The 26095-nt window shown below is 40.0% G+C and overlaps 3 protein-coding genes across 7 annotated transcripts in view; 2 read left to right on the top strand and 1 right to left on the bottom strand.

The window, feature by feature from the left end:
- LOC117943981 (saxitoxin and tetrodotoxin-binding protein 1-like) overlaps positions 1–2546 on the bottom strand; it is a 12509-nt gene extending 9963 nt beyond the window's left edge. Inside the window, exons 1-6 of the mRNA XM_034870468.1 lie at positions 2341–2546; positions 2069–2217; positions 1840–1922; positions 1647–1748; positions 1076–1174; positions 669–909 (exon numbers count right to left, since the gene is read on the bottom strand). Of these exons, the coding sequence (XP_034726359.1) occupies positions 779–909; positions 1076–1174; positions 1647–1748; positions 1840–1922; positions 2069–2217; positions 2341–2457 (681 nt within the window). The 5' untranslated portion in view covers positions 2458–2546 and the 3' untranslated portion in view covers positions 669–778. Of the gene's footprint in view, positions 910–1075; positions 1175–1646; positions 1749–1839; positions 1923–2068; positions 2218–2340 lie in introns of the transcript that reaches the window.
- LOC117943982 (N-acetyltransferase 8-like) overlaps positions 1–21660 on the top strand; it is a 29115-nt gene extending 7455 nt beyond the window's left edge. The window contains exons 2-3 of one of the 5 annotated variants that reach the window (XM_034870470.1): positions 5327–5977; positions 21355–21467. In XM_034870470.1, the coding sequence (XP_034726361.1) occupies positions 5327–5977; positions 21355–21387 (684 nt within the window). In that variant the 3' untranslated portion in view covers positions 21388–21467. Of the gene's footprint in view, positions 1–5326; positions 6260–12534; positions 12557–16543; positions 16636–17604; positions 17666–20703 lie in introns of those variants that run through there. The other 4 variants (XM_034870473.1, XM_034870472.1, XM_034870471.1 and 1 more) reach the window with 4 other exon arrangements.
- On the top strand, positions 12288–15175 carry LOC117943980 (N-acetyltransferase 8-like). The gene is made up of 2 exons (XM_034870466.1): positions 12288–12476; positions 13704–15175. The coding sequence occupies exons 1-2, from the start codon at positions 12393–12395 to the stop codon at positions 14388–14390; spliced, it is 771 nt and encodes a 256-aa protein (XP_034726357.1). The 5' UTR covers positions 12288–12392; the 3' UTR covers positions 14391–15175.
- Positions 21661–26095: the final 4435 nt, after the last annotated feature.

Below are 26095 nucleotides of genomic sequence, written 5' to 3'. Positions count from 1 at the left end.
TGTGGCAATAATCAGGCCTGGGTGTGGCTAGAGAAATTGAACTCAGGTGGGGACAACCACAGTTATAGTATGTTTTAAAAAGGGGGGCAATCACTTTATCACACAGGGCCATGATGGTTAGGATTTTTTTTCACCTTTAATAATAAACACCTTCATTTACAAATTGCATTTTGTGTTTACTTGTGTTGTCCTTGACTATTGTTTAAATTGGTTTGATGTTCTGAAACACTTAAGTGTGACAAACATGCAAAGGAACAGGAAATGAGGAAGGGGGCAAACACTTTTTCACACCACTGTATGTAATAACGGCCGACAGGTGTTCCTGTCTTTGTCAAAGTATGTTTAATGATTTTCTGTTAATGTTTTGGGTGTGCATTTATGTTACCTGAGTTTAAGTGTTGTGGGGTGGATGTAGTGTTCAGGTTTAGCTTAATGTATTGGTGTAACCATGACTGAGACTTGAGTGGGGATTGATGGCTTCTGGGCAGTCGTGTGCGAATGTTAACATGAAGCTTAAAGCACCACAGAGTCACAGTATAGCTTCAACAGAGCTGCTATTGCTGTAGACACTCGTCTCGTTTGAAGATACAATTTGAAGAATCATTCCAACACGCTTGACACCATGTTTTTGTTGTGAATCACATCTAACAGCAATTACTGAGACATAGTAGAATAGTAGTCATTATTTCATTTTTTTAATCCAATTCAGTAATCAAAAGTAGCATTCATTCAGAGGTTTGAAGTTTGAAATAGTAGCAACCTTTGCGCCATTTAGATCTTAAAATGGAAACTTTGGAAGGACACATTTCAAGATATCTTTACCTTTGTTTCTGAAACTTTCAAGACCTTTTAATACGATATTATTTATTTGAAGAGGGATATCGTCCTCACTTAAGCAGTTTTCGTAGTCTGTACAGGAAGGAGAAAGGCAAATTAGAAGAAAAATCTGTCTGAGAATAGAATAATTGCTCATTTTGCATTCTCTTGTGTAAATGAAAAGAATGGCCAATATCCTTTGTTTTCATCAATAAAAATTAAAATGATTTTAAAGTCTGGATAAGTGTAAAAGTCTCACCGTGATCTGTGTTTAGGATGTGTGGAACGGTCAAGCCGAGGCACTCTGCCTGTTTCTCAAACTCATTCAGCTCAGCGGCGGAGACAGTCTGTCTCCTACCTGTTGAAGAGAATTCAGATTAATAAACTTTGGGATAATTTTCTGTTTTAGAATACCTACAGTATACACCAATGCAATCTCACACACTACATTTTACAGATTTGGAAAGATTGCCACTTTTTGTTATTAGTAATATCAATATTTATATAGTGTAATGTAAAATGAACAGAATTTAATTATTTGTATTAGTTTATACTAGTTGAACCCCCCCCCCACACACACAAACCCACACACACACACACACACCTTTCTTCAAGATAACAATACTTATATATCGATTATAGATTAGCCATTTTACAGATTCCCTAAAATGGAAATAATTAAGTATGAACAGTCTGAAGCCAGGCTGAAAAGGTTTCTCTCTGAAGTGTATTCTTGCTGAGTGTTATTCTCATGAGTAATGTACTGTATATCACCATTACTGGAAATATTATCACATATTTCCTTATATCATCTCCGATGTTTGCCTTACTGAAAAGTATAACGTTCTTAAGAGCGTCTATGTTCTCCTTTAGAACGAAGCAGTCAGGACAGCCAGTCTGCAGCAGCACCATTGGTTCACCAGTTGGAGCATCTGTTGGGAAATAATATTACATTAAATTGTTTACATCCTAATGAGATTTACACATCGGTGTCAAAATGTTAATGTTAAATAAAACTCTTACCATTGCTGGCAACACCAGATACGGTGTCATTATCATAGCCAGATTGCCTGTCTGATTCTGATCTGATGTTGCAGTAACCATGCCTGCAAAGGATTTATTAAAGAGAACAACTGAAAGATGAACTGTACCGGACATACTGTAACACAAATACTCTTGACAGTGTTATGCATCAGATTCATGCCAACAAATTACTGTAACAACCATATGTGATTAGGAACCGAGTGCTTACACTTTAGATTTTAGGTTGACAGCGTAGATGTTTGGTGTGTCCTTTGAAGTAAAGTCCAATGCTAAACTTGGCCAATAAAGAGCATTCATTATTGCTGTAGCCACACAGAACTCATTAGATATGGCTATGCAGTACCATCTCCCAGACAACTGAAAAATAAAAGTGTGAACAATTTAAAAATATTGTTTAATTTTTGTATTCAATACGCAGCTTCTGTTGGGAAAATCAGTTCAGTAGGTTCAATTCACTTATAAATATGGAAAGAGACTTACATCTGGAGATGTGTTCACACTCTTCTGCAGCTGCTCACAGACCAGCGGCGCAGGGTGGCACACCGAGGTCAGACTCAGCACAACAACAACAACAACAACACACAAAGTCTTCATCATGGCTCTGATGTTTGGCTGTCTCTCACAGGTCGGTCTTGTAGCAAAATCACTGACCAATAGCTTTTGCACAACATCCACCCACCCCTGAATGAAAGGCTACATTGCATATTAAAGCCAACAAAATATTTACTCTGAAAGTCCACCAAGCCTTATTGTTTGCTAATCAAACACACTGGAGTTAAGGGACATCCAAAAGTAGCAAAAGAAGGTCTCATGTCTATACATATCTAATAAATCTGTTTCAAGAAATCACTGGTTTACAGTTCACATACTCTACACAAATTAGAAACATCTTTTAGAAGCAAACTATCATATGTTGTTTCCTAGACTGGATTTTGAAACATTGGGTCAGTGACAACGGCAGGCTTCTCAGCTGAAATGACATTTGATGACAATTATTGTACTTCTTTCCCAATATATTTTTGACAGCTGTAGTTGACTAATAGGCGGTATATTTTAAATAGACAGCCCTACGAGGATCATGTAAGATGTAATTTTGTCATGCATAAAACTCCCCAACTCTATGTTGCATTATTATGTGGTCAAGGTGGAGTTTCAAGCATAACAAAAAATGGAATATTAAAATACATGTTAAGATAATAATACGCCTATTTTTGTGTATGAGACCACTAGTAAAGTTACTAGTAGCTATAGCTGTCAAATTAATGTAGTGAGATAGAAGTATAAAGTGGCAATGGGTCAGTGTGTGTGTCTGTGTGTGTGTGTGTGTGTGTGTGTGTGTGTGTGTTTTAGATTAGGTATTCAGATCTTTTTCTTAAGAAGCAATACTATGGTATACCTTATATTAAATAAACTGTTCCTTATAACTAAACTTTATAGGCTCCAATTTATTTTTGAGGTGTGAAATCATCACTAGTCAAGTTACTGTAGTTGTCAAATACAGTTCACCTACAGTAAAATGTGTGTCCTGGGGGATGAAACACATCTGGAGGAATCCCATAGTATACACATGGTAAGCTTATGCCCACTCAGTGTCTCCAACCAGAGTGGGTTTAGATGATCTTTGCTCCAGCTAATACATCAGTGAGTGAGAGGGTTTACGTATGCACAGCAGAAACCGGGGTGAAATTTCCCATCTGGCAACGTTGGTTGGTAAGGGGACCCCAAGTCTAGATCAATAGAAGTACATTTCCGGGATCATTGCCTGATGCTCCTCACCTTCTTATGTGTGTTGCCGTTCACAAAACCCCTTCATTTGGGTAACAACAGCAAAGAGAGCTATCAAGCTTATCTTGAAATGGCAAGTTTTGAAGAAAATTTGAATCGTGCAACAAGACAGGCCTGCTTGATTCTTTCGGGAATGATTAGAAAGTGTAAAGTGTTACATCACATTCAGTATAACAACATGTTTACAGCATTTACTATCTGTGTAATTGAAATAGTTTGTTACTTTATTGTGAACAGTTCATCTTTATTTAAAATTGCATGAGGCGTTTTCCTTAGCGGGCTGCAAATGTTCCACGAAAACCAGTCTGTTCCTGAGACCATTTAGCAGAAGATATTTTTTTATTCCTATCCCAGCATGTATGGTATAGCCTGGCCTCCACAGCTCTATGGAAACTGGCTATCCGAGACCATGAGACCCATAGATACTGGATATATATGCATATCTATGAGGGGACCCTATTAATTGTTACACCGCCAAACGGCATGCTGGGTACAGCTCGCTCTCAGAAGCTTGTCACATTTGCATGTCAATGCTACACATTGCGCTACAGTACAAAAATAACTGATTCAGAAAAAAATGAGAAACAGATTTTTTTTTGAATGAGCAGTTCTTTAGAAAGCTGCAAGCAACATAACCGGAGGTCACGGAATCGGTAGGTTTCGAACAACCACGGTTTGAACGGACACTACACTTTATTTCGTACTGTCTATACTCCAACCCCAGCTAACAATTAGTGGTTCCCAGAACGTTCGTTTTTGGTTGCGGGAACGTTCCCTGAAGGTTCCGTTTGCTTGTATGGTGGTTGTCTGTTGGTTGGTTTTCTTCGTTTTCTGGTTACAGCGAACGTTCTCGGAACGTTACCCTTATTAATGTTTCTGGCAGGCGCGTACTGAAAGATAAGTTAAGCTAACGTTGAGTATTTTGTAACTTTTGCTCAGCGTTAACATTGTTAAAACTAACTGTGTTTGCGAAAGAGTCAAAGCTAACATTAAAGTTCTCTGAGATGAATCATGTGAGCTCTATCTGGTCGTCATGTGGTGCCTTTACAGCCGTGGCTCTGTTAGCAGTCGGCTAACAGTTCAGGCGAGCACAGGAGAGTGTTTAGGGTGACCGTGTTTTGATTTCCAAGAAAAGGACACTCGGCCCGGCCTCGAGACACAAATTCAGACAGGCTTCTCAGACGTTAATGAGCATGCTTTATTATGCCTAAATGGTACCAAAATAACTTATATAAGAAAATAAAAACTCTGACAAAATATCTCTTTTTATCAAATAAATACATGTTATATGTTCTAAGTATGATCAATTCTGGGGCAGCAGCTAAATGTATTTTAGCCACCTAAAAATAGGCCCACCTAAAACATATATATTAATTTAATTGGCAAGACAAAGCAGTCAAATATTCTCAATATAATGTACACTTAAACTGATAGTGTTTTTTTTTTAAGTGGACCTGTTTTGGGTGGCTAAATATGTTGTTCTGCTGCCCCCGTCCACCTCGTTAACCTCATGTCAAAATATCTGAACTATCGATTTAAGTCCAAGTTCTTTGTACATAATTATGTTGCTCAGAAATTGTGCAATCATACAACATTATGACTGTCCTAAAGAACATTTGAGGATTGAGCTTAAGTGCAACACAGATGTAACATGTGAATCCTTTATTTTATTTCCCTCCAGTTCCTTCTGGTCATGCAGCTTGTGATCCGCCGGTACCGTCCCTCAGATAAGGACGCAGTACTCGCCCTGTTCAGCATCAGCATCCGGGAGCACATCCGTCCATGTTTTCACAATGCCATGACCAGCCGTCTCTACCTGGCCATCACCCTGGCTCTGGGTGTCACTGGCTGCCTGCTCGGCTCCGTGTTGGGGGCTGTGGTGTTACCGGGAGCCTGGGTGGGCCTTGTGTACTTCTGCTGTCATGAGCTATATGCCAGCTATGGCAGGGAGAAACTCCGGACAGACATGCAGGACATCCCTGGGAACTATCTGAGCAGACCGGATGACTGTTTCTGGGTGGCAGAGGCTGAGGTTGATGGGAGGGCCCAGATCGTAGGTATGGTGGCTGTAGTGGCCAAACAAAGTGGGAAAGAAAGACATGGGGAACTGCTCAGGATGGTCATCTCACCATCGTGCAGACGAGTAGGCCTGGGCTTCAGGATGACTCAGACTGTGATTGACTTCTGTAAGGAACGAGGCTTCTCTAAGGTGGTTTTGGAGACCAGCTCTCCAGCCACCGCTGCTGTAGCCCTGTACAAGAAACTGGGGTTCAGCTACGTCCTCTCACACTCCAAAACACAGGCTCCTGTTTGGTTTGTAATGCTGGCTAAGGTGTCAATTTTTAAAATGGAAAAACACCTGACATAATCTTAATTAGCTACTGACGTGTTTCATTTATATCACTCTGTATCATAAACATAGTCTCAGGTAATGCAAAGAGCAAGAGCCTTTTACTTGTTCTGTATGTAGGATCAACTTATCTGAATGTTTTATACATGACGCACTGCTGCTCTTAAAGTTTTACTGGACCAAGATTCACCGACCAATGATTGGCGTACTGGTCCTTTATTTTCTTTAAATAAAAACTAGTTTCTTCTTTGATTTTATTCACAGTAGTTTCCCCCAACATGCCAAAAATAACCCTGTGTTGGTGGCCCTGTACACACACACACACACACACACACACACACACACACACACACACACACACACACACACACACAGGAGGAATGATCAAAAATGTTAATCAATATATTATGGCTAAAAGAAAACCATATCCAACCACTCACACTAACATTTTACATCAGCCCTGGTGGAGACACCAGAGCTGATGTAATCAGGAAGGTGGAGGTTGATGATTGTAAATGATCAACAGTAGAGGGTGCCATTTAGTTAAGTTACACTGAAGCACCCGGCTGTGATGCAACTCAATAGCTCCTTATTTGCTGTTTTTACTGTCCATGATTGGGAGTCATTTGCAATATGGTAATATTACTGTAATGAATGTCAAAGCTCTCAATTTCGTGGGTCCTATGGTTCATTCCAAGTGTTTGGCATTTTTTCTGTTCAGATTGTCGTGGTGTTTAACCTTTGAGCTCATAATAGAGTTGCATTGCAGTGTATTTAGATCCCGTTTGCAGAATCTTCATATGATTTTATAGCATAAGTAAAATGATTTAGTTTACACAAACAAACGTAACCAGGATACTACTAGTACTACTACTACTGTCCATGTAAATGCACCTATATGTTGGCCACAATGTGTTTTTTTTCTTCAATTCTACCACTGGGAGGTTGCCAGATCCAACACATTGAAGCTTTAGACACTATACCTTGAAATTCCCCCTTTTCAAGTTATGACTTAATGCTTGGACTAAAAATGACATAAGTCAATATTGACAGAGAGTTGGAGGCACTGTGTGGGCATGTGCTTCCCAGGTGTGTGCTGTATGGGATTGCTCCAGGTGTGTTTCATCACACAGGGCGCACATCTTACTGTAGGTGAACGGATGCCTGACTGTGGACGATGTAGAAAAAGGAAGCTGCTCGGGGGTTAAAATGCAGGCTGTTTTATTTGCCAAAAACAAGCTATAGCATTCCCAGAATGAGAAAATCAAACCCACATCTAGACAATGTGAGTATTACACGTGATATTGGTGCTACAGGAAATACCACAAGGCATTAACAAGGAATTTGTATTTTAGATTGGTGGTGTATGTATAATACATCTTGTTAGTGTACACACACATAATGCTGTATCGTAGTAATGATTCAGTACACAACAGTATCATTAACTGAATTTTGGTGTAATACATTCTAGGCTGAGTACTTCCACTTTATGCCACTTCATACTTCTATCCCACACTACATTTATTTGACAGCTACAGTTAATAGTGCCTTCGGTTAATGGATTTTCTCACAGACAGGCCGCGGTTTCACCATCACATCCACATGTTATGTGTGATGTGATTCACATCCACCATCATCTCACTGAGCACTGGCTCCCCCGCAGGGATGTGTTCTCAGCCTTCTTCTTCTCACACTGACAACCTATGACTGTTGTGCAAACTCCAGCACCAATCCCATCATAAATTACCCTGACAACACAACAGTGGTGGGTCTTATGCAGGACTTATATGAGAGGGCATATAGGGAGGAGATGAGACTTTTTGCAGACTAGTTCAAGACAAACAAGTCAAACTTAGTCCTGTCGTCTAGAAAACCAAGGACCCGGTGGTTGACTTCAGGAGAAGTCAGCCCGTGCATGCAAACACTTTAATGGGACTGCTGTGGAGGTCTTAAAACACACAAAGTTCCTGGGGGTTTACGTGGCTGAAAACCTGTTATGGGACCTGCACACCCTTCCTGCGGCGGTTGAAGAAGGGCCCGCCTCAGTCCATCCATCCTGACCACTTTCTAAAGGGGCACCATTGAAAGTGACCAGCGACATTTCTCTCTGGTTTGGGGACATTTACTCTACAGAAAGAAAGGCGCTGAGCAGAGTGGTGAGGATGGCTCAGCGGACTACTGGGACTACTCTGTCGACCATTCAGGAGCTGGCCCAGAAAAGATGTCTGTCAAAAGCAAAGACTATCATCAAAGACCCCACTCACCCTGGCCACAGTCTGTTTTCCCACCTCCCCTCTGGCAGGAGGTACCGCAGTCTGAGAACAAGGACTGCTAGGTTCAAAAACAGCTTCTTCCCCACTGCTGTCAGACTGTTGAACAATGAAACCCACTAACAGAACAATCAAGCTGACTACTAATCATGAACATAATTATCTGTTTGAATGCACCTTAGTATCTGTTCTGGCTGCACCTTATTCTCAACTGCACTATTTTAAATATGGATATATATTGTCCCAACTGTATATATCTTTATATTAATATTTTTCCTCTTTTTTTTTAGACTTGGTGTATTTATATTTATCACTCTACATGCTCTAAACATTTTTATTTATTTGTATTTATAGGCCTATAGCTAATATCTCAATTTTCTACGGTGTTTTAATTGTTTTTGTGCTATAGTTTTTTTAGTACAAAATAACTTACTGCAGATAATTTTGTACTATAGTGTACTGTGGAATGACAAAGAAATCTTGAATCTTCACTAGTGATGATTTCACACTCAAAGATAGGCCTATTATGTTTGTAAGATAATTTTTTGTTATACATGGAACTCCACCTCAACCAGCCGCACTCGGACCTCAACGCGAGATGTGGGACTCGTGAACAATCTTTATTTTTAGGAAATGTCCGATGAGCTGAATGTTATTCCCCTCCCTGCATAACCTATAATCTACATATGCAACTCGTAATATGTATCGTATCTGCTGCGCGGGGCCACACGTGAGAGAGGACAACGTGTGGACTGCACCTGCAGGCGCTGTGCCATTCATCAGAAGCTTTGGTATTAATAACTTCATACAACAAGGCCCACACAGAAGAAATTCTGAATGCAAAATATGTATTCATCAAGATTAAGAATTCTGGCTCAACCACATCTCTTTTTTTCAGGAACCTGAAAACGCACCTTGAAAGGTTAGCCAACATGTTAGCTTAGCATTGGCCATCTAACGTTAGCTTGCTTCCTGCTTTAGCCACAACCTACAGGAGGTTAGCTTAGACTGTTGCTAGATGTTATGAAAAGCCAAATGAGAAAATATGTCGTAGTAGATTTATGTAATCATTTACATCCTGCTGGCTGCAAAGCCAAGGCAGCTTTATTTGTACAGCACATTTCAGCATCAGGCCAATTCAAAGTGCTTTAAATAAAAAGATTAAAATAGTAAAAGAAACAATACAGAAGAAATAAAACATTAAAGAGCAGTAAAAAACAGTTAAACAAATAAAAGCAGATAAAATTGCAGACCTTAGGCTGCTAGTATGGGACAGCTGATGCCGCTGCCCCACACATGTTATCAGGGCGCAACAACCATTAGGTGAAAACCCAAACTTTGCTGACCTTTAAGGTTTATACAGACACTCTATCCAGGCAGAACCATATGACTTTACCATCTCATCCATCCACCACGGCCCCGCAAGATCATGGGACTTTGGACTCTGGTTACCCAGAACCAAGAGTGGAAATACTTCTCTTTACGCTACAGTATAGTGGTCACTATAAGGCTTAGTTTAATCACGGCAAACTTTACAAAATCCTGAACAGCTCCAACTGTTTCTTGTACAACACGTTGGAGAAATTCTCAGACATATACTCATTTCCTGTTCAGAAATACCCCCAGAAGGGCCACAACACTAATCTCACAAACTGTTAACAAAAACAACCCAAATGGTACCAAGTCACTAAGTTCACTTCAATATTTGTTTTGGCCAACAATAATGATAATTTGCCCATTTGGGAATGCTTTGAATTCATTATACAGTGGCTAGAATAAGTTTACACACCCATGCTAAAGTTGTTTAAAAACAGGAATAAAAAAAACTTATTTTGGAAATTGATCTTAATGGCTTAATTCCAAAGATTTAGGAGAATCCCACCTTTTAAGGACACACATTTTCTTTGTGAATGAATAATGTATTGTAAATAAATAAATGTCCTTCCTTAAAATACAGAGGGCATAAGTATACACACCCCTATGTTAAATTCCCATAGAGGCAGGCAGATATTTATTATTAAAGGCCAGTTATTTCATGGATCAGGATACTATGCATCCTGATAAAGTTCCCTTGGCCTTTGGAATTAAAATGCCCCCCCCCCCCCCATCGTCACATAACCTTGGATCAACAATACTCCATACCACAGAAATAAAATGAGAGACATTCTTTTTCTATGCTCCAGACTGCTAATCTCTCAGCACAATTCCATTGTTCACTTCAATAGAAATTCAAAGTTGTGGTTTTGTACGGTGTCCACACATTTATAAACATTTCTGCACAGACTCTGCAAGTGGCATTAGCTACTTTTTCACTGCACTTGGACCCAACATAAAAATAATATGTATTTTAAGATCACTTCTTTGTCATTACCATCATCACATGACTTCCCCCCCGGTAAAATTAACTTATGCTTGTCATTGTGTTTCCTCTCATGTTTATTCATATGTATGATTAGTCTTGGGGACATTGCTAAAATTGTTGGGTCTTTGTAAATTACTGAGTGTGCCACACCTACTCTATCTGTAAAATGTCTTTACATAGCTTTTGTTATGATTTGATACTATAAATAAAATTTTATTGAGTTAAATGTTGGCCAGTCCTGATCCCCGGCAAGGACCAGTTTCACAAGTTGTCTGAGTAACAGTGTCAATCTTTTTAAGTTATGTTATAATTTATCTAGCAGACACATTACCAAAGCATTAATGTGTTTTGCAGATAATTAAATCTAACATTGAAGGACACTCTGTTTAGCTATCCGTCTCTCCTTTGATTTTTGTTCATCTGATCAACTTCACACTTGGTGGGTGTGTAAGGACCCAAGCAGGGTTATGGTATGGTGGTAGATTATATGTTGTTTACAGTAAACTGGAAGGAGAAATTAAACTGAAATTAATCGGCACACCAAAGTCCTTGAACTCTATTCTGCAGTTAGCATCAAATAACCTTTGTAAAAAGAAAACAAGGCAGTTTAATAGATTTGGTTTTACTAAAAAAATATATGTAGCAATGAGGTTAGTAACAACCAATTCACCTGCAGCAAGCCCTGTTGGCACACCTCCAGCTGGGGGGACAACGCAAGAAGAAGCTGAAAAAATGATGTCCCTTCTGGCTGAAGATGGTGGTGGTAACAGCTCGTCAGAGGCCGGTCACGATCCCAACCCCTTCTGCTCCTCTCTCCCGTTAAATTGGAACAGCCAGCAGTGGAGAGACTGGAAGAGTCCATATACATGGCTTTTGTTAAACCTTGTGTCATCAAACTTTGAGAGATATTATCTATTGATAGATTGAATAGCTGACAGTATAATGCCTTTGCATCTTGAAAAAGTCAAAGTCACATATGGCCATTTGCTGCATCCTTAGGTTTTAGTCAGAACAGATGCAGGTAACAGCTGCAGGTTTTTCCCTTCACCTTTTCACATTTTAATAGCAAAGTTCTTGATGTTTAATTTTTGGCTGGAGGCAATTCCAGGTGCGAATTGGGAGTCGCACCTGGAATTGCCTCCAGCCAAAAATTAAACATCAATGTTGTCTTAGTGTATTGCCAATACACTTTTGTTTGCAGAGTACAGTTTAAGCTCAAACGTGACATGTTAGAGACCGTTTCCCCAGCAGGGAAACTAAAACCTATATGTTGCTCCTTTAAAAGACCTCAGGCAATTCTGTAACACACAGCACTTAATTCAAATGCAAACACGCTGCTGGCAAAACGGTTAAGGATGAAAGTTTGGGCGCTAACCCTAACCCTCAAATCTCAAAGACAGCCTGATGCTTTGTTTATAGACTATTTGTGGGTTGCTGGTTGCTGTTCAATTCCTGTCGATAAAGTATAATAGAGTAAATCCTGTGCTGTGATCCACTTGTAGCTGTTATGTAGCCTATCTTTGTAAGTCATTGTAAGTCGCGAGCGTACAAGATTAGTTAGGGTTGAGGTGAGACTATCAGGGTAAACCAATCAGAGGCAGAGTTAGGCAGACTAGGGCAGGCCTTTCTTCCCCTTCCTAGAAAACTCAAATTTGCATTTGGGAACTCCGTGAAGTACAAAAATTTCATTGAAGAACAGATAAAGAAAGAGAGAGCAGGTTTGTTAGATTGTAGAAAGCGCTGTGTCGACTATGGTGTTATTTGGATGAGCGGTTCAGCGTGCGAGCAGCAATACCAGAGGCCAAGCAACAGCCAAGTTTTGAACGGACACTGCACTACGTATTTTATAGCTGGCAGTAAGGTGACCACATTTTTGAGACAAAATCCAGGGACATTTTCAGCTCAGAAGCATCAATACCTCGATAAAAGGTAAAGTTTTTATCTTTTAAAAGTTTTTCTTTTAATACATTTTCATCCCTAAGGTTTTAAGATTAAGAGTACAGACCAAATTTGAAGTCCATCAGATTAAATCTCTAGGAGGAATTTGTTTAAGTACAACATGTGGAAATGACCACAATCACACTTATTTTGAACTTTTCAATTCAAAATCGAGGACTTCCTGTTTAGAGTATGGCGCCAATGAGCTTTTTTGTACGTCTTGACATGCTACATATGTACAAATTCACTGCAGGGGCTCCATTTTTTTTTTTTACTTTGTAGGGGGCATTAGCGAGGGGGCATTTTGTGTACCTATTCCCAAAACCAGAGTTGATGTGCCCGCCAATTTTAGTGAGTCTTTGAGTGTGTTAAGCCCCTAAAAAAAGTGATTAATTTGAGGAAAAAAGAAAGAAGAAATAACTCTTTCAATTGGACCTTTGCTGCTGTCTGCGCTCAGGCCCTATTGTTTTTATTTTTTAATCTGTTTATTGATCCCCTATGGGGAAATTACAATTTACACTCTGTGTCCACACTTTGTTAGCTTACACATAGTCCTAAACTACACACACAGACATGCTCAGGATCTATACATGCACTAATGGAGAGATGTCAGAGTGAGTGGGCTGCCAACAGCACCTTACAGTGCCCAGGAGGTGAAGTGGCATCTCTCCAGCCACCAATCCACACTCCCTACTTTTTGGTCCATACAGGGACTTGAACCAGTGACCCTCTGGTTCCCAACCCAACTCCCTACAGACTGAGCTACTGCCACCTATTATATAATATAACAATATAAATTTAATTGGCTAGGCAAAGCAGTCAAATATTCAGAATATACTGTACACTTAAGCTGATATTGTTTTTTTGGCTTTGGAGTCGGTTTCTCCCAACTGGAGGTGTGCCGACTGACATCTACTGTAAGCAATACACTAATTATGGGTAAGAACCCAATGCAAGTTAACTTCATGTCAAAATATCAAAACTATCGATTTAAGTCCTAGTTCTCTGTACATAATTATGTCACTCAGAATTTCAGTGCAATCATGCAACATTATGACTGTCCTAAAGAACATTTGAGGATTGAGCTTAAGTGCAACACAGATGTAGGATGTGAATCCTTTATTTTATTTCCCTCCAGTTCCTTCTGGTCATGCAGCTGATGATCCGCCAATACCGTCCCTCAGATAAGGACGCAGTACTCGCCCTGTACAGCATCGGCATCCGTGAGCACATCCGTCCATGTTTTCACAATGCCATGACCAGCCGTCTCTACCTGGCCATCACCCTGGCTCTGGGTGTCACTGGCTGCCTGCTCGGCTCCGTGTTGGGGGCTGTGGTGTTACCGGGAGCTTGGGTGGGCCTTGTGTACTTCTGCTGTCATGAGCATTATGCCAGCTACGTCAGGGAGAAACTCCGGACAGACATGCAGGACATCCCTGGGAACTATCTGAGCAGCCCGGATGACTGTTTCTGGGTGGCAGAGGCTGAGGTTGATGGGAGGGCCCAGATCGTAGGTATGGTGGCTGTAGTGGCCAAACAAAGTGGGAAAGAAAGACATGGGGAACTGTTCAGGATGGTCATCTCACCAGCGTGCAGACGAGTAGGCCTGGGCTTCAGGATGACTCAGACTGTGATTGACTTCTGTAAGGAACGAGGCTTCTCCAAGGTGGTGCTGAAGACCAGCTCTGTGCAGACCGCTGCTGTAGCCCTGTACACCAAACTGGGGTTCAGCTACGTCCTCTCACACACCGAAACACTGGGTTCTGTTTGGTTTAAAATGGTGGCTAAGGTGTCAATTTTTAAAATGGAAAAACACCTGACATAATCTTAATTAGCTACTGACGTGTTTCATTTGTATTCCTCTGTATCAGTGCTTTAAGCTTTTGCATTAATAATACTTCACTGAAACCACAAAAAAAACTTTAGTGTACACCCGCACAAGAGGAATGATCAAAAATGTTATACAATATGTTGTGGCTGAAAGAAAACCATATCCAACCACTCACACTAACATTTTACACAGCCCTTGTGCAGACACCACAGCGGGTGAAATCAGGAAGGTGGAGGTTGATGATCAGCAGTAGAGGGTGCCATTTAGTTAAGTAACTTTTGCAATAGTGTTATATTACTGTAATGAATATCAAAGCTCTTAATATTGTGGGATCTATGGTTCACTCCAAATGTTTTTTTTGTTGTTGTTCAGATTGTTGTGGTGTTAACCTTTGAGCTCATTATAGAGTTGCAGTGTATTTAGAGGCACTGTTTGCAGAATCTCCATGTGATTTCTTAGCATTAGTCAAATAATGTAGTTTACACAAACAAACACAACCAGGAGTATTTCCTTACATGTAGATAGACAGTGTTCCGAGCAGTCTGGGTGGAACACAGCATGTGATACAACACTCATAACTATGATGTACTTGAGACTTGACTTGGACTCTAGCTCAGAGACTTGAGACTTGACTTGGACTCTACCTCAGAGACTTGAGGCTTGATTTGGACTCTAGCTCAGAGACTTGAGACTTGAATTGGACTCTAGCTCAGAGACTTGAGACTTGACTTGGACTCTAGCTCAGAGACTTGAGACTTGACTTGGACTCTAGCTCAGAGACTTGACTTGGACTCTAGCTCAGAGACTTGAGACTTGAATTGGACTCCAGATCAGAGACTTGAGACTTGACTTGGACTCTACCTCAGAGACTTGAGACTTGACTTGGACTCTACCTCAGAGACTTGAGACTTGACTTGGACTCTACCTCAGAAACTTGAGACTTGACTTGGACTCTATCTCAGAGACTTGAGACTTGACTTGGACTCTAGCTCAGAGACTTGAGACTTGACTTGGACTCTAGCTCAGAGACTTGAGACTTGAATTGGACTCTAGCTCAGAGACTTGTGTTCGTCCCTGGTGGAGTTTCATGTATAAGAAAAGTACATGCTTATATATAAGACTCACAGGAGCCTTTTTTTGGCCTCATGAGTAGGTTTTGATACTTTAAATGTCCTATATCATGCTTATTTTCAGGTTCTACTTGGATTTGGGGTTTCTACCAGAACATGTTTACATGCTTTAATGTTCAGTATGAATATACCTGTATTCACTCACTGTCTATAACACTCGTATTTAGCACTCTTTAAGCCCCTTTCTATGCTCCAAACTGCTACACTCTCAGCAGAATTTAATTGTCCGCTTCAATAAAAACTCAAAATCAACCAGACTGGAATGAATAGCACTTTACATACAGCATATTTTTTTCCACATAAAAGTTATCCATTTTTGCTTAAGTAAGATTTAGAACACAGGAATATGCACCCACTGGGAATGTTATCACCTGACTGAATGGGATATATCAGTTGTTCATTGGTACTATATTGTAGATAAGATTGAGTCATAACAATCAAAATGGGTGATAACAGGCCTATATATAGTGGTTTACACTATGTCCCCACAATTATTAACATTTCTGCACAGACTCTGCAAGTGGCTTTTGCTACTTTTTCAGTGTAGGGAGATAGATAGCGTTCATTAATAGACTCACAGTCCCCCAAAAAAAGAACAAGATACAGATACACAAGACAGACAACAATTAAACAAGACAGCTGTACCAGGTATACCCATAAGGGTGATTTGAACCTCAAAGCACTGAACCTTGGGTCAATCAGATGTGAAATGACAGAGATATGATAAAAAACAAACTCATTGTGAAGGCTGCCATGGTACTTCTCAAAGCTCAGACAGAAATGAAAACTAAACAAGAAGCAGATTTAGGTTATTAAGGGCACTCTTTCAGCCCCTTCGGTTCTATGGCAAAGCTCTCAAGTGCAGGGGCAGGAATGCAGCATGTAATCGCCATCTGTTGGCGTTGTACTTCGACCCAACATAAAAATCAAAAAAAGTCTTTCAAGATCACTTCTTTCTCAACACCGTCCTTACATGGACTTCACCCCGGTAAAGGTAATTTTCAAAAAGGCTTGTCGTCGTGTTTCCTCTCATGTACAGTCATTGAAGCCTCTATGTTGGACTGTCCTGATCCCAGGCAAGGACCAGTTTCACAAGTTGTCTGAGTAACGTAAGTTAACAGTGTCAATCTTTTAAAGTGATGTTATATTGTAGCGGGCCGACACATTAATAAAACATTAGTGTGTTTTGTGGAGAATTGATTCTTACCATTTCCATTGAAGGAGTCTCTTTCTGTCTGCCTGTCTGTCTCTCCTTTGATTTTCGTTCATCTGATCGACTTTACACTTGGTGTGTGTATTAAGACCCAAGGAAGTGTATTGTCTTGTCATTCTATCTAAGTCATAACAGAGAAGTGCCAATCTGTTGGGTTTGGCAGGTTAGTTATAAAGTAGATAACCTCTCACTCCAGTTTACTGGGATGAGAAACAACATTTTTCTTTTGAAACCTGCCTCTTACTGTGTGACTGTTCTTTAGTGAAATGTAATAAGTTTAGTGGGAATTTCTTCATTAGAAGTGGAGACACGGCGACTCTGCTAGCTTTACAGTGGAGGGTGTTGAATGTGAACAATGTAACAAGCACCATGTTTAACCATATTACAGTAGCCTATTTAAACCAGAACAAAGGTGGGCAAGGCTTTGCATAGTTACCTCATAGGCTACTGTTGTAAGTCTACTGTAGTTAATCCACTTCCACATAAGTAGGCTATTTTAGATGGCTTTTTGTTTCGGCTCCATTGTGAAGCTTACCCATATAGTTACTGCTTAAAAAATGACTGACTGACTAAATGATTGATCTATACTTGTATGGGAATGTCCCAGCCTGGTAGCCTACAGTTTGGATTGGTTAGGTTTAGGCATACGGAGTGAGATTTGTTAGGGTTGGGGTAAAATTATCAGGGTAAGCCAATCAGAGGCAGAGTTAGGCAGACTAGGAAGGGACATGCCTTCGCCTTCCTAGAAAACTCAAATTTGCATTCGGGAGCTTCGTACGCTAGAAACTTGTATTGAAGAACGGATAAATAAAGAGAGAGAGAGTTTGTTAGATTGTAGAAAGCGCTGTGTCGACTGTGTGATGCCAAGCAGCAGCCACGTTTTGAACGGACACTTCACTATTTATTTTTTAAACCTACTGTCTTTGGTTAGTAGGCCTAGGCTACAACCATAGACAGTTAAAGACAATTCAAAGATGTTTCTGCAAAATAGAGTTAATGGCAGGCTTGTAGGGCAAGCTACTAAAGTTAAGTTAGCTAACGTTGAGTATTTTGTTACATAAGCTCAACATAAGAAACTTAAAGTAACAGGTTTTGGTGCCTTTACAGCCGTGGCCATGTTACCAGTCGGCTAACAGTTCAGGCGAGCACAGGAGAGTGTTTATAACACCGTAAGAACTAACTACAAACTGTTGGCTCTGTACAGTTTATCATATCTCTTCATAACAACACTGGCAGCGGCTTTATTACATGTTGTTGAAAAATGCAAGTAGAATCAGAAAACGGCTGTCATGAAGTCACTGTTCAACTCTAACGTTCAATGGTGGTTCTACACTGAGGGTTGGGGGGGCCGTGTCTCCCTAGAAATGCTGCTGGCCACCCCTCTCTCCCCCCCCCCCCCAATTATGTCCAAATAAAAACAGCAACACTGTCTCTAACCAGCCCCTGTTTACTGGTTCCACTTATTATCTATTCACCATTCTCATTTTCTATTTCAGAGCTGTTCATACTGTTCATATTGTAATATAATAACATAATACTGTTTATTGCAGCACCTTTTGCACTATAGTCCATAATTAAAATAATAACTATCATAATTGACGCCTGCATAGTTTGCACTCTTTGTTGCACTATTGCCTCAACCTGTCTATATTGTTTCTGTTTAGAGTGTGTATACTTTAGTGTGTATCCATTGTTTGGTTGTTTTGTATGTGTAAGCTCATTGTGAGCAATGATGATCCAAAGCAAAATTCCTCGTATGTGTCCTCATAGCTGGCAAATAAAGCTGATTCTGATTTGACTACAGACTGTGTATTGATATACATTACCGGTCCGTGGCTTTTACACGCGAGCACCAAAAGCGGAACTAATTCGCGACGCTACGTTCTACGCGGGTAAATTAGAGCGGCGCACCCAGGCACCCAAAGGCTGCCTGCTACGCCCTCATGTGGTGCTGCTAGGTGACTGCGACGCTACTCCTGGAGAGAGATGCTCTGGTTTCTCCTGTTGCAAGAATCCAAGGTAAGCAAAACTATTTCATCTCGTAAGTTCCTGCGCATAACCGAGTTCCTTTGGTTCCTCACACTGAGCAGGAAATCCAGTTAGTAAAGCTCTGGTCTCCATATGTTTACAACCTAATCACAGCTGAGCAAACTGATCGGAGCAGAAGCAAATATCTAAATGTCAGAATCCTCACTCACTCACTCACTCACTCACTCACTCACTCATTCATTCATTCATTCATTCACCCCAAAGGAAATGTTAGTTTGAAGAGAGGGGCATGTGATGAAAGTGAGGCCTCTGATAGAGAGAGGGATATTCCAGAGGGTGAGGAGGATGAAGAAGAGGGTGAGGAGGATGAAAACAGACAGGGACAGAGAAAGGAACAGCCAGAGGGACAGCAAGTGGATCTATGTGGATTAAGTACTGCACCATCAGGTTTGTAATGAAGAAGGTACTTAGTATTTCTAATTTATTTACTGTATATTGTATGTCTGTATATTGTATCCTAGCATTTTTATATTTTTTATATTCTGTGCTGTCTGACTGATTTTGCTGCTGTAACTCTATAATTTCCCATTTTATTTGGATTAATATCTATCTATCTATCTATCTATCTATCTATCTATCTATCTATCTATCTATCTATCTATCTATCTATCTATCTATCTATCTATTTGCAAAGCAGTGCAATTACAATGTCATTGTAGGTCTATTGTGTGTCCTTAAATTTATTTTTTTGAATGAATAATATATTGTAAATAAATACATTTTCTTCCTTAAAATACAGGGGGCATAAGTATTCATCCCCCTATGTTAAATTCTCATAGAGGCAAGCAGATGTTTATTATTAAAGGCCAGTTATTTCATGGATCAGGATACAAAGCATCCTGATAAAGTTCCCTTGGCCTTTGGAATTAAAACTGATGCACAGCACAATAAGTAAGTAAATCAATGTTTTAGTTGTTCCCTATGTTTACTGTGCGTCTTTCCACAGAATGATGCAGCTACCAGGACAGCCCAACTTGAATATATTCCCAACCATTTTGATGGGGGACAGGAGACGGAGCTTCAGGCCAAACTTCTATAATATTCATCCACGGCTTGAGTATTCTGTCATGCTGGACTCTACATATTGCTATGCATGTAGACATTTTGTATTTTTATGGTCCTACCTCTCTTGCACCTGTTTGCACTCTTGTACAAAATAAATATTTAAATGTTTTTAAAGTAAAATAAAGTTTATAATCTTTAAATATCATTTGTTTACCCCTAGTAAATTTTGCCTAGAACCGCCACTGCTAACGTTATGTGATAGTAAATCGGTGAAAGATGAGGGTCGTGGCTTTTCTGAGACACAGCATGGAAGCAAAACAGCTGTGACAAATTATTAGATTACAATGTTTACTCTGTTGATCTGGTAATCTAGTGCCGATGTTTTGACAAATTGATTTGAGTTGTTTAGTCTAAAACAAATGCCAAAAAATAGCCCAAAATGTTCATTCAAATGTCCCAGAGCCCAAGATGAGCTCTTAATAAATCATGTTCTGTTTCTAATCTGAAAATACTCAGCTGGAAACAACAAAGCTGAAAGGAGTAAATCCTTACATTTGATAAACTGGAACTAGTGAATGTTTGGTAGTTTTACTTGTTATTTGACTTAAATAGGTAATACATTTTCTGTCAAATAAACTACAAGAATGCACTTATGTCAAGCTGTTTCTATGTTCACATCTTACTCATTTGATTTTTGGGAGTTTTTGAGTTGGATTTCAGGTAATTTTAAACATATATTATTTACACACTTTACACATACAGTGTCTTCTTCAGATAAACCAACAAACACAGGCTTCAGTAAGTGACACGGATGAAATTTGTGCAGCAACATCTGGCCCCCCCCAAAATGAATGAACACACTCCAATGATTTATTGTAGGGTGTGAATCCTTTATTGTATTTCCTTCCAGTTCCTTCTGGTCATGAAGCTGGTGATCCGCCGGTACCGTCCCTCAGACAAGGACCCCGTGCTCGCCCTGTTCAGAGTTGGCATTCTGGAACACATCGGTCCATGTTTTCACAATGCCATGACCAGCCGTCTCTACCTGGCCATCACCTTGGCTCTGGGTGTCACTGGCTGCCTGCTCGGCTCCGTGTTGGGGGCTGTGGTGTTACCGGGAGCTTGGGTGGGCCTTGTGTACTTCTGCTGTCATGAGCATTATGCCAGCTACGTCAGGGAGAAACTCCGGACAGACATGCAGGACATCCCTGGGAACTATCTGAGCAGACCGGATGACTGTTTCTGGGTGGCAGAGGCTGAGGTTGATGGGAGGGCCCAGATCGTAGGTATGGTGGCTGTAGTGGCCAAACAAAGTGGGAAAGAAAGACATGGGGAACTGTTCAGGATGATCATCTCACCAGCGTGCAGACGAGTAGGCCTGGGCTTCAGGATGACTCAGACTGTGATTGACTTCTGTAAGGAACGAGGCTTCTCTAAGGTGGTGCTGAGAACCACCTCTGTTCAAACCGCTGCTGTGGCCCTGTACAAGAAACTGGGGTTCAGCTACGTCTTCTCACACACCGAAACACAGGCTCCTCTATGGATTGTAACGCTGGCCAAGGTGACGGTTTTACAGTTGGAAAAACACCTGTAGACCTAAAATAATCCTGATCGGCTACTGTGATGTTCCTGTTAAGTTCATCTGTATCAGTGCTTGTCTTCGGGTCGAATTGGACCCGTTTTTAAAGTTTCTTTATCAGAAATAATCATACAAACAGCAGCTGTGAACTACTTCATGTAATGGATAATTGTTGTACAATAGTGAAATTGGAATTGGGCAATGGATCATTATGATTGTAAGCAGATAAACACACACACACACACACACACACATGCTCTCAAACACATCTGGTGCACAGGGCAATGCTCACACTACTGTACTTTACACACACACACACGCATGTGTGCACACTCAAGACCACATACACACACACACACACACACACACACACACACACACAAACAGCTGAGACCTGCAATATATCACACTATTTTGCTTTCCTGACATAAATATGCACATGTGTGCACACACACACACAATTATTTTAAACAAGGATATCCTGGCTAAAAAGTGTCACAACCAGCCATTAATCCAAAACAAATAATGGTTTCTGCTCATTTTACTCAGAAATTAGGTAGAATTTAATTTAAATTAGGTTTGTTGACGAGGAATGAAAAATATAAATAAGTGTAAAACTAGTTGGAATGAAGTTGGATAAAAGTGGTAACACAGAATTGGGTGATAATTTATACTTCATGCAAAACCTGTTAATAGTGTACGGATGGAGCAGGTCAGAGATAGAAGCAGGTGCCATACCATGCAAAGCTTTATAGGCCATAAAGGAACTTTAAACTTTATCCTGAATTTAATCAGAAATACATCCACCCCTAAAGGTTTTACACCGCGGTTTGTTTAGCTTTACCACACAACACTCAAATAATGCACATGTCTGCACATTGGGGTTGATCAGACTTCTGCTCAGGTTGAAGTTGGGTAGAGCTCTGCTGGTATTACAGGAAGTAACAAAACCTAAACCAATATGAATGATTAAGGTGTAGCTTCTCCCACACAAAACTAACAGCGTCAAAGACAGTCAAACACAGACTTTCACTCATCACTTATAAAGTACGTCTTTGTTTATTTGTTCACTACTGCCTACACACTAAAAACTCCAGGGTTAAAAAGGGACCAACTAATTTCTGGGTTATTTCAACCCAGAAAATTGGGTTCTTTTTTTTTACCCAACTTCTGGGTTAAATACTTGACTCAAATGTCAGATTAAAAAACACAACATTGTAGTTAATATAACCCAATTTTTGTGTTAAATAACTGACCAAAATATTGGGTTAAAGTAACACAATCCCTACCCTGAATTTGAACCAAGAACCTTATCTTGAGGAGGTCCACAGTGCTAACCCTCACACCAACATGTTGCAAAGAAAGTAGTTCCTTTTTTTAAACCAGGAGTTGGGTGGCAAATTACCTAACTTGGGTTGCTATGCCAGTATGCTTTATTTCAGAAAATAAAACTTCATTTTACGTTATATTACACACTTTAAGCACTTTTAAATTTGTATTGCATTAAATTAAAATCTATATAATACAAACACACACTTGGACCTATTTGTTTTCTTTTTTTCCTATTTTAGGTCAATAACAATATTACAAAGAAAATAGCGGCATTCTTCTTCTAAGGGGGAGGAGGGGGAAGGAGGTGTCTCTTCTTCCTCTTCCTTTCTGGCAGACTAATGTGTATGTTATAGGGACAAGGGTGTAACATACAGTATGAACTTATTTATTCTACATGTATATCTTAGTTAATCCATGTTTAGACGGGGTGTCACTTTATTTCCCCTACAAATGGTGAAACTGATTTATCATAATGTACACAACAAAGAAGTGTGATTGTGGTATTATAAACTATGTTTACATAATGATATAATAACTCCATAAAATACACCCCTCCAACAAAAAAATACATTATATAGAGGGGGAGAGAGAAAGCCAACCCTCTAACCCAGAACACGGGTTACTCTTTGAAAAATAACCCAGATACTTAACAAACCCAGGAACTTGGTCAAAATATGAGCTCTATAACCCAGAAAATAGTTACTGGCTGAAAAATAGCCCATAGTTTTAACCTAACACAAGAACCCAGAAACGTGACAACATCTGTTACGTCCCTGATAAAGATTATTAATGATCACCATCAAAACAACTGCTTTCAATAACAAGTTTACTGTTATGCCAACGAGTATGAACTACCTTGGTGTCCACATCACCGAGGGTCTGTCTTCATATGATATTATTCATCAACACAGGAGACTACTGTCCATGTAAATGCAGTCACTGTCTGCCCCAGTGTGTTTTTTATTCTACCACTGAGAGGTGCCAGATGTTTGGAATCCAAAACATTATAGCTTTAGAGACACTTAGTACTTTGCTGTAAGGCGTGGACTAGAAATGACATGACATTAATCAATGTTGTCAGGGAGTTGGAGGGTTGTGTGGGCATGTGCTTCTATGTGTAAACTGTATGGGATTCCGATAGATGTGTTTCATCCCACAGGACAGACGTCTAACTGTAGATCAGTAGTGTCAAACTCAGCTTCACTAATGGCCACGCGGGAATCAAGAATCACATACAGTGCCAGACATGTTTAGTTTATTGACATGCTTTTATTTTGAAAAGTTTAAAAATCTTTGACTAATATTGCATGTTTATTATCGCTTTCTCACCTGCAGATTGATTGACATGAAGTCAGCAAAAAAAATTACTTAGCCATCATAGAAAAAAACGCCACAAACAACAAAATACGTGGAAAAATACAAGGGGCCGCATTTGGCCCGTGGGCCTTTAGTTTGACGTTCTGTCGATGAACGGACTGGGGATGCTTCAATAGCTGTATTAGCCAAAAACAAGATCCCGCATTCCCAGAACAACAGCAAAAACAAAAACATACCCACACCAGACAATGTCAGTATAGCATATAGATAGTAAGTATTCACGTAGGTATAATGAATCTTTTTAGGTACTTTACTTGAGTACTTCCATTTTATGCCACTTTACTTTTCTACTCCACTTTATTTATTTGAAAGCTAAAGTTACTAGTTACTTAACTTGTGATGATTTTACATGCTAAAGATATTATGAGCTTATGAAGTTCAGTTTATAAGGACCCGTTCATAAAATATGACACATTGTTTCAGCATGAATACCCAGCAATGTATAATGCAATTCAAATTTGTCATCCAGCCTTTTGATACTTTAAGTACATTTTGGTGATACTGCTATATTACCAAAGTATTGCTACTACTTTAAACATTTTTTGACAAACACACACACACACAATCACACACACTTTGTTTTTGTGCTGCTCAGTCAACAAGTCACTCAGCAGCAGAGATGGCTGCTGGTTCCGTTGCAACAACACAGCTTTGCTGTAATAACTTCTATTATTATTAATCCTTGAGATGATCAAGTCAGACTTTTAATTCATGTTTCATTTGTGATTCAAATTTTTTCATTTATTGTGTTGCTTTACTAGAAACGCCAGGCAAAATTATTTTCTTTATATCAGCCTACCAGTGTTGTGGTCAAGACCAGCTAAACCGAGACCAAGTCATCACCAGCGCCAGAGTGGATCGAGAACGAGACAAGACCGAGACACTTAGGGCTTGAGACCGAGTCAAGACCAAGACCGAGGCAAGGCTAGACCAAGACAAGACCAGATTTGTGTTAGACAGCCAGAGGTTCTTCTCCAGTGTCCCGCATTCACTTTCTTGGGAGTATGTGTAAAGGTGGCAGGGAGAGGGGGATTTACGGGAACCTGGCTCCGCCCTCCTACGTACTTCCACTCAATTTTCATTTTGCCTCAGTACACCCCCTGGTTTTGTGGTATATTCTTGAGTTTTTTCCGGCCAAATTGTAACCTGTCCAATCAGCAAACAGACGGAGTGGCTGAAATAGTAACATTTCCAGTAACCAACATTTCCAGTATCCAATAGCCAACAGTAACCAATTGGTTACATGATTGGTTCTGGCAGATCCAATAGTTTTAAACTTCAACAGAGTACCCGCCTTCAAGGAAGTTAACACTTCAATCAATGGAGAGAGACCAGACCCTCTGTACAGCTGAACTGTACGAGAGTCTGGTAGGACCAGGATAGGTTTATGGTAAAAAAGGTCAAAATAGATATGAGTCAAGTTATTGGTTGCATTTGCAAGTTTTAACACATAGGCATGAATTAGACAATGCACAGGCAATTTAGCAAAATCCCTGCAGTTGAGGTCTTAAAATCCAGAGTCTTCTTCATCCAAGACAAGACGAGATTTTCTAACACTCCACCTGGGCATAATAGGAAACCTTTTCTTAGTGCATCTCCAGTTCATCCCTCAGATCTTCCAAATCCCTCGTCTTCACATCATTGTACCCACAAGACCCACACATGACACTTGTTTTGAGTTCACCACACACATTTCAGATAAGTGACCCTTGGCAGGTCTCCAAAGCAAAGAGTGTGATTGAGAAACCAAAGATACTCCTGCCTGTGTTAAAACACTTGGCAGTGTTTTTGTGTGCTCTATCTGTCCGTCAAAGGCTTTGAGTTCAACACTTGTGAAAAAGCCAAACAACATGGCAATATTGTATCTGTGTCAGTTGTTGGAAGGACTGAGGGGACAAACAAATCAAGGTTTGTACTGTTAAAGACCTTGCATGTGAGTCAACACGCAGCATGTGTACACTGTGTGATATTATCCAAAGAGGAAGAATTGTTTTTACCACTGTGCGTTAACAGA

This window comes from Etheostoma cragini, chromosome 4, assembly GCF_013103735.1.
Source record: "Etheostoma cragini isolate CJK2018 chromosome 4, CSU_Ecrag_1.0, whole genome shotgun sequence".
Classification (NCBI taxonomy): Eukaryota; Metazoa; Chordata; class Actinopteri; order Perciformes; family Percidae; genus Etheostoma; species Etheostoma cragini.
Note: the sequence above shows the minus strand (reverse complement) of the source record. Positions and strands in the feature narration are given on the sequence as shown.

Bases quoted from the DNA above. Each gene is read 5' to 3' on its own strand.
- LOC117943980 (XM_034870466.1), top strand. From the start codon at position 12,393: ATGAGCGGTTCAGCGTGCGAGCAGCAATACCAGAGGCCAAGCAACAGC. The intron at 12,477-13,703 runs GCTGGCAGTAAG...ATTTCCCTCCAG, and splicing joins ACTGCACTACGTATTTTATA to TTCCTTCTGGTCATGCAGCT.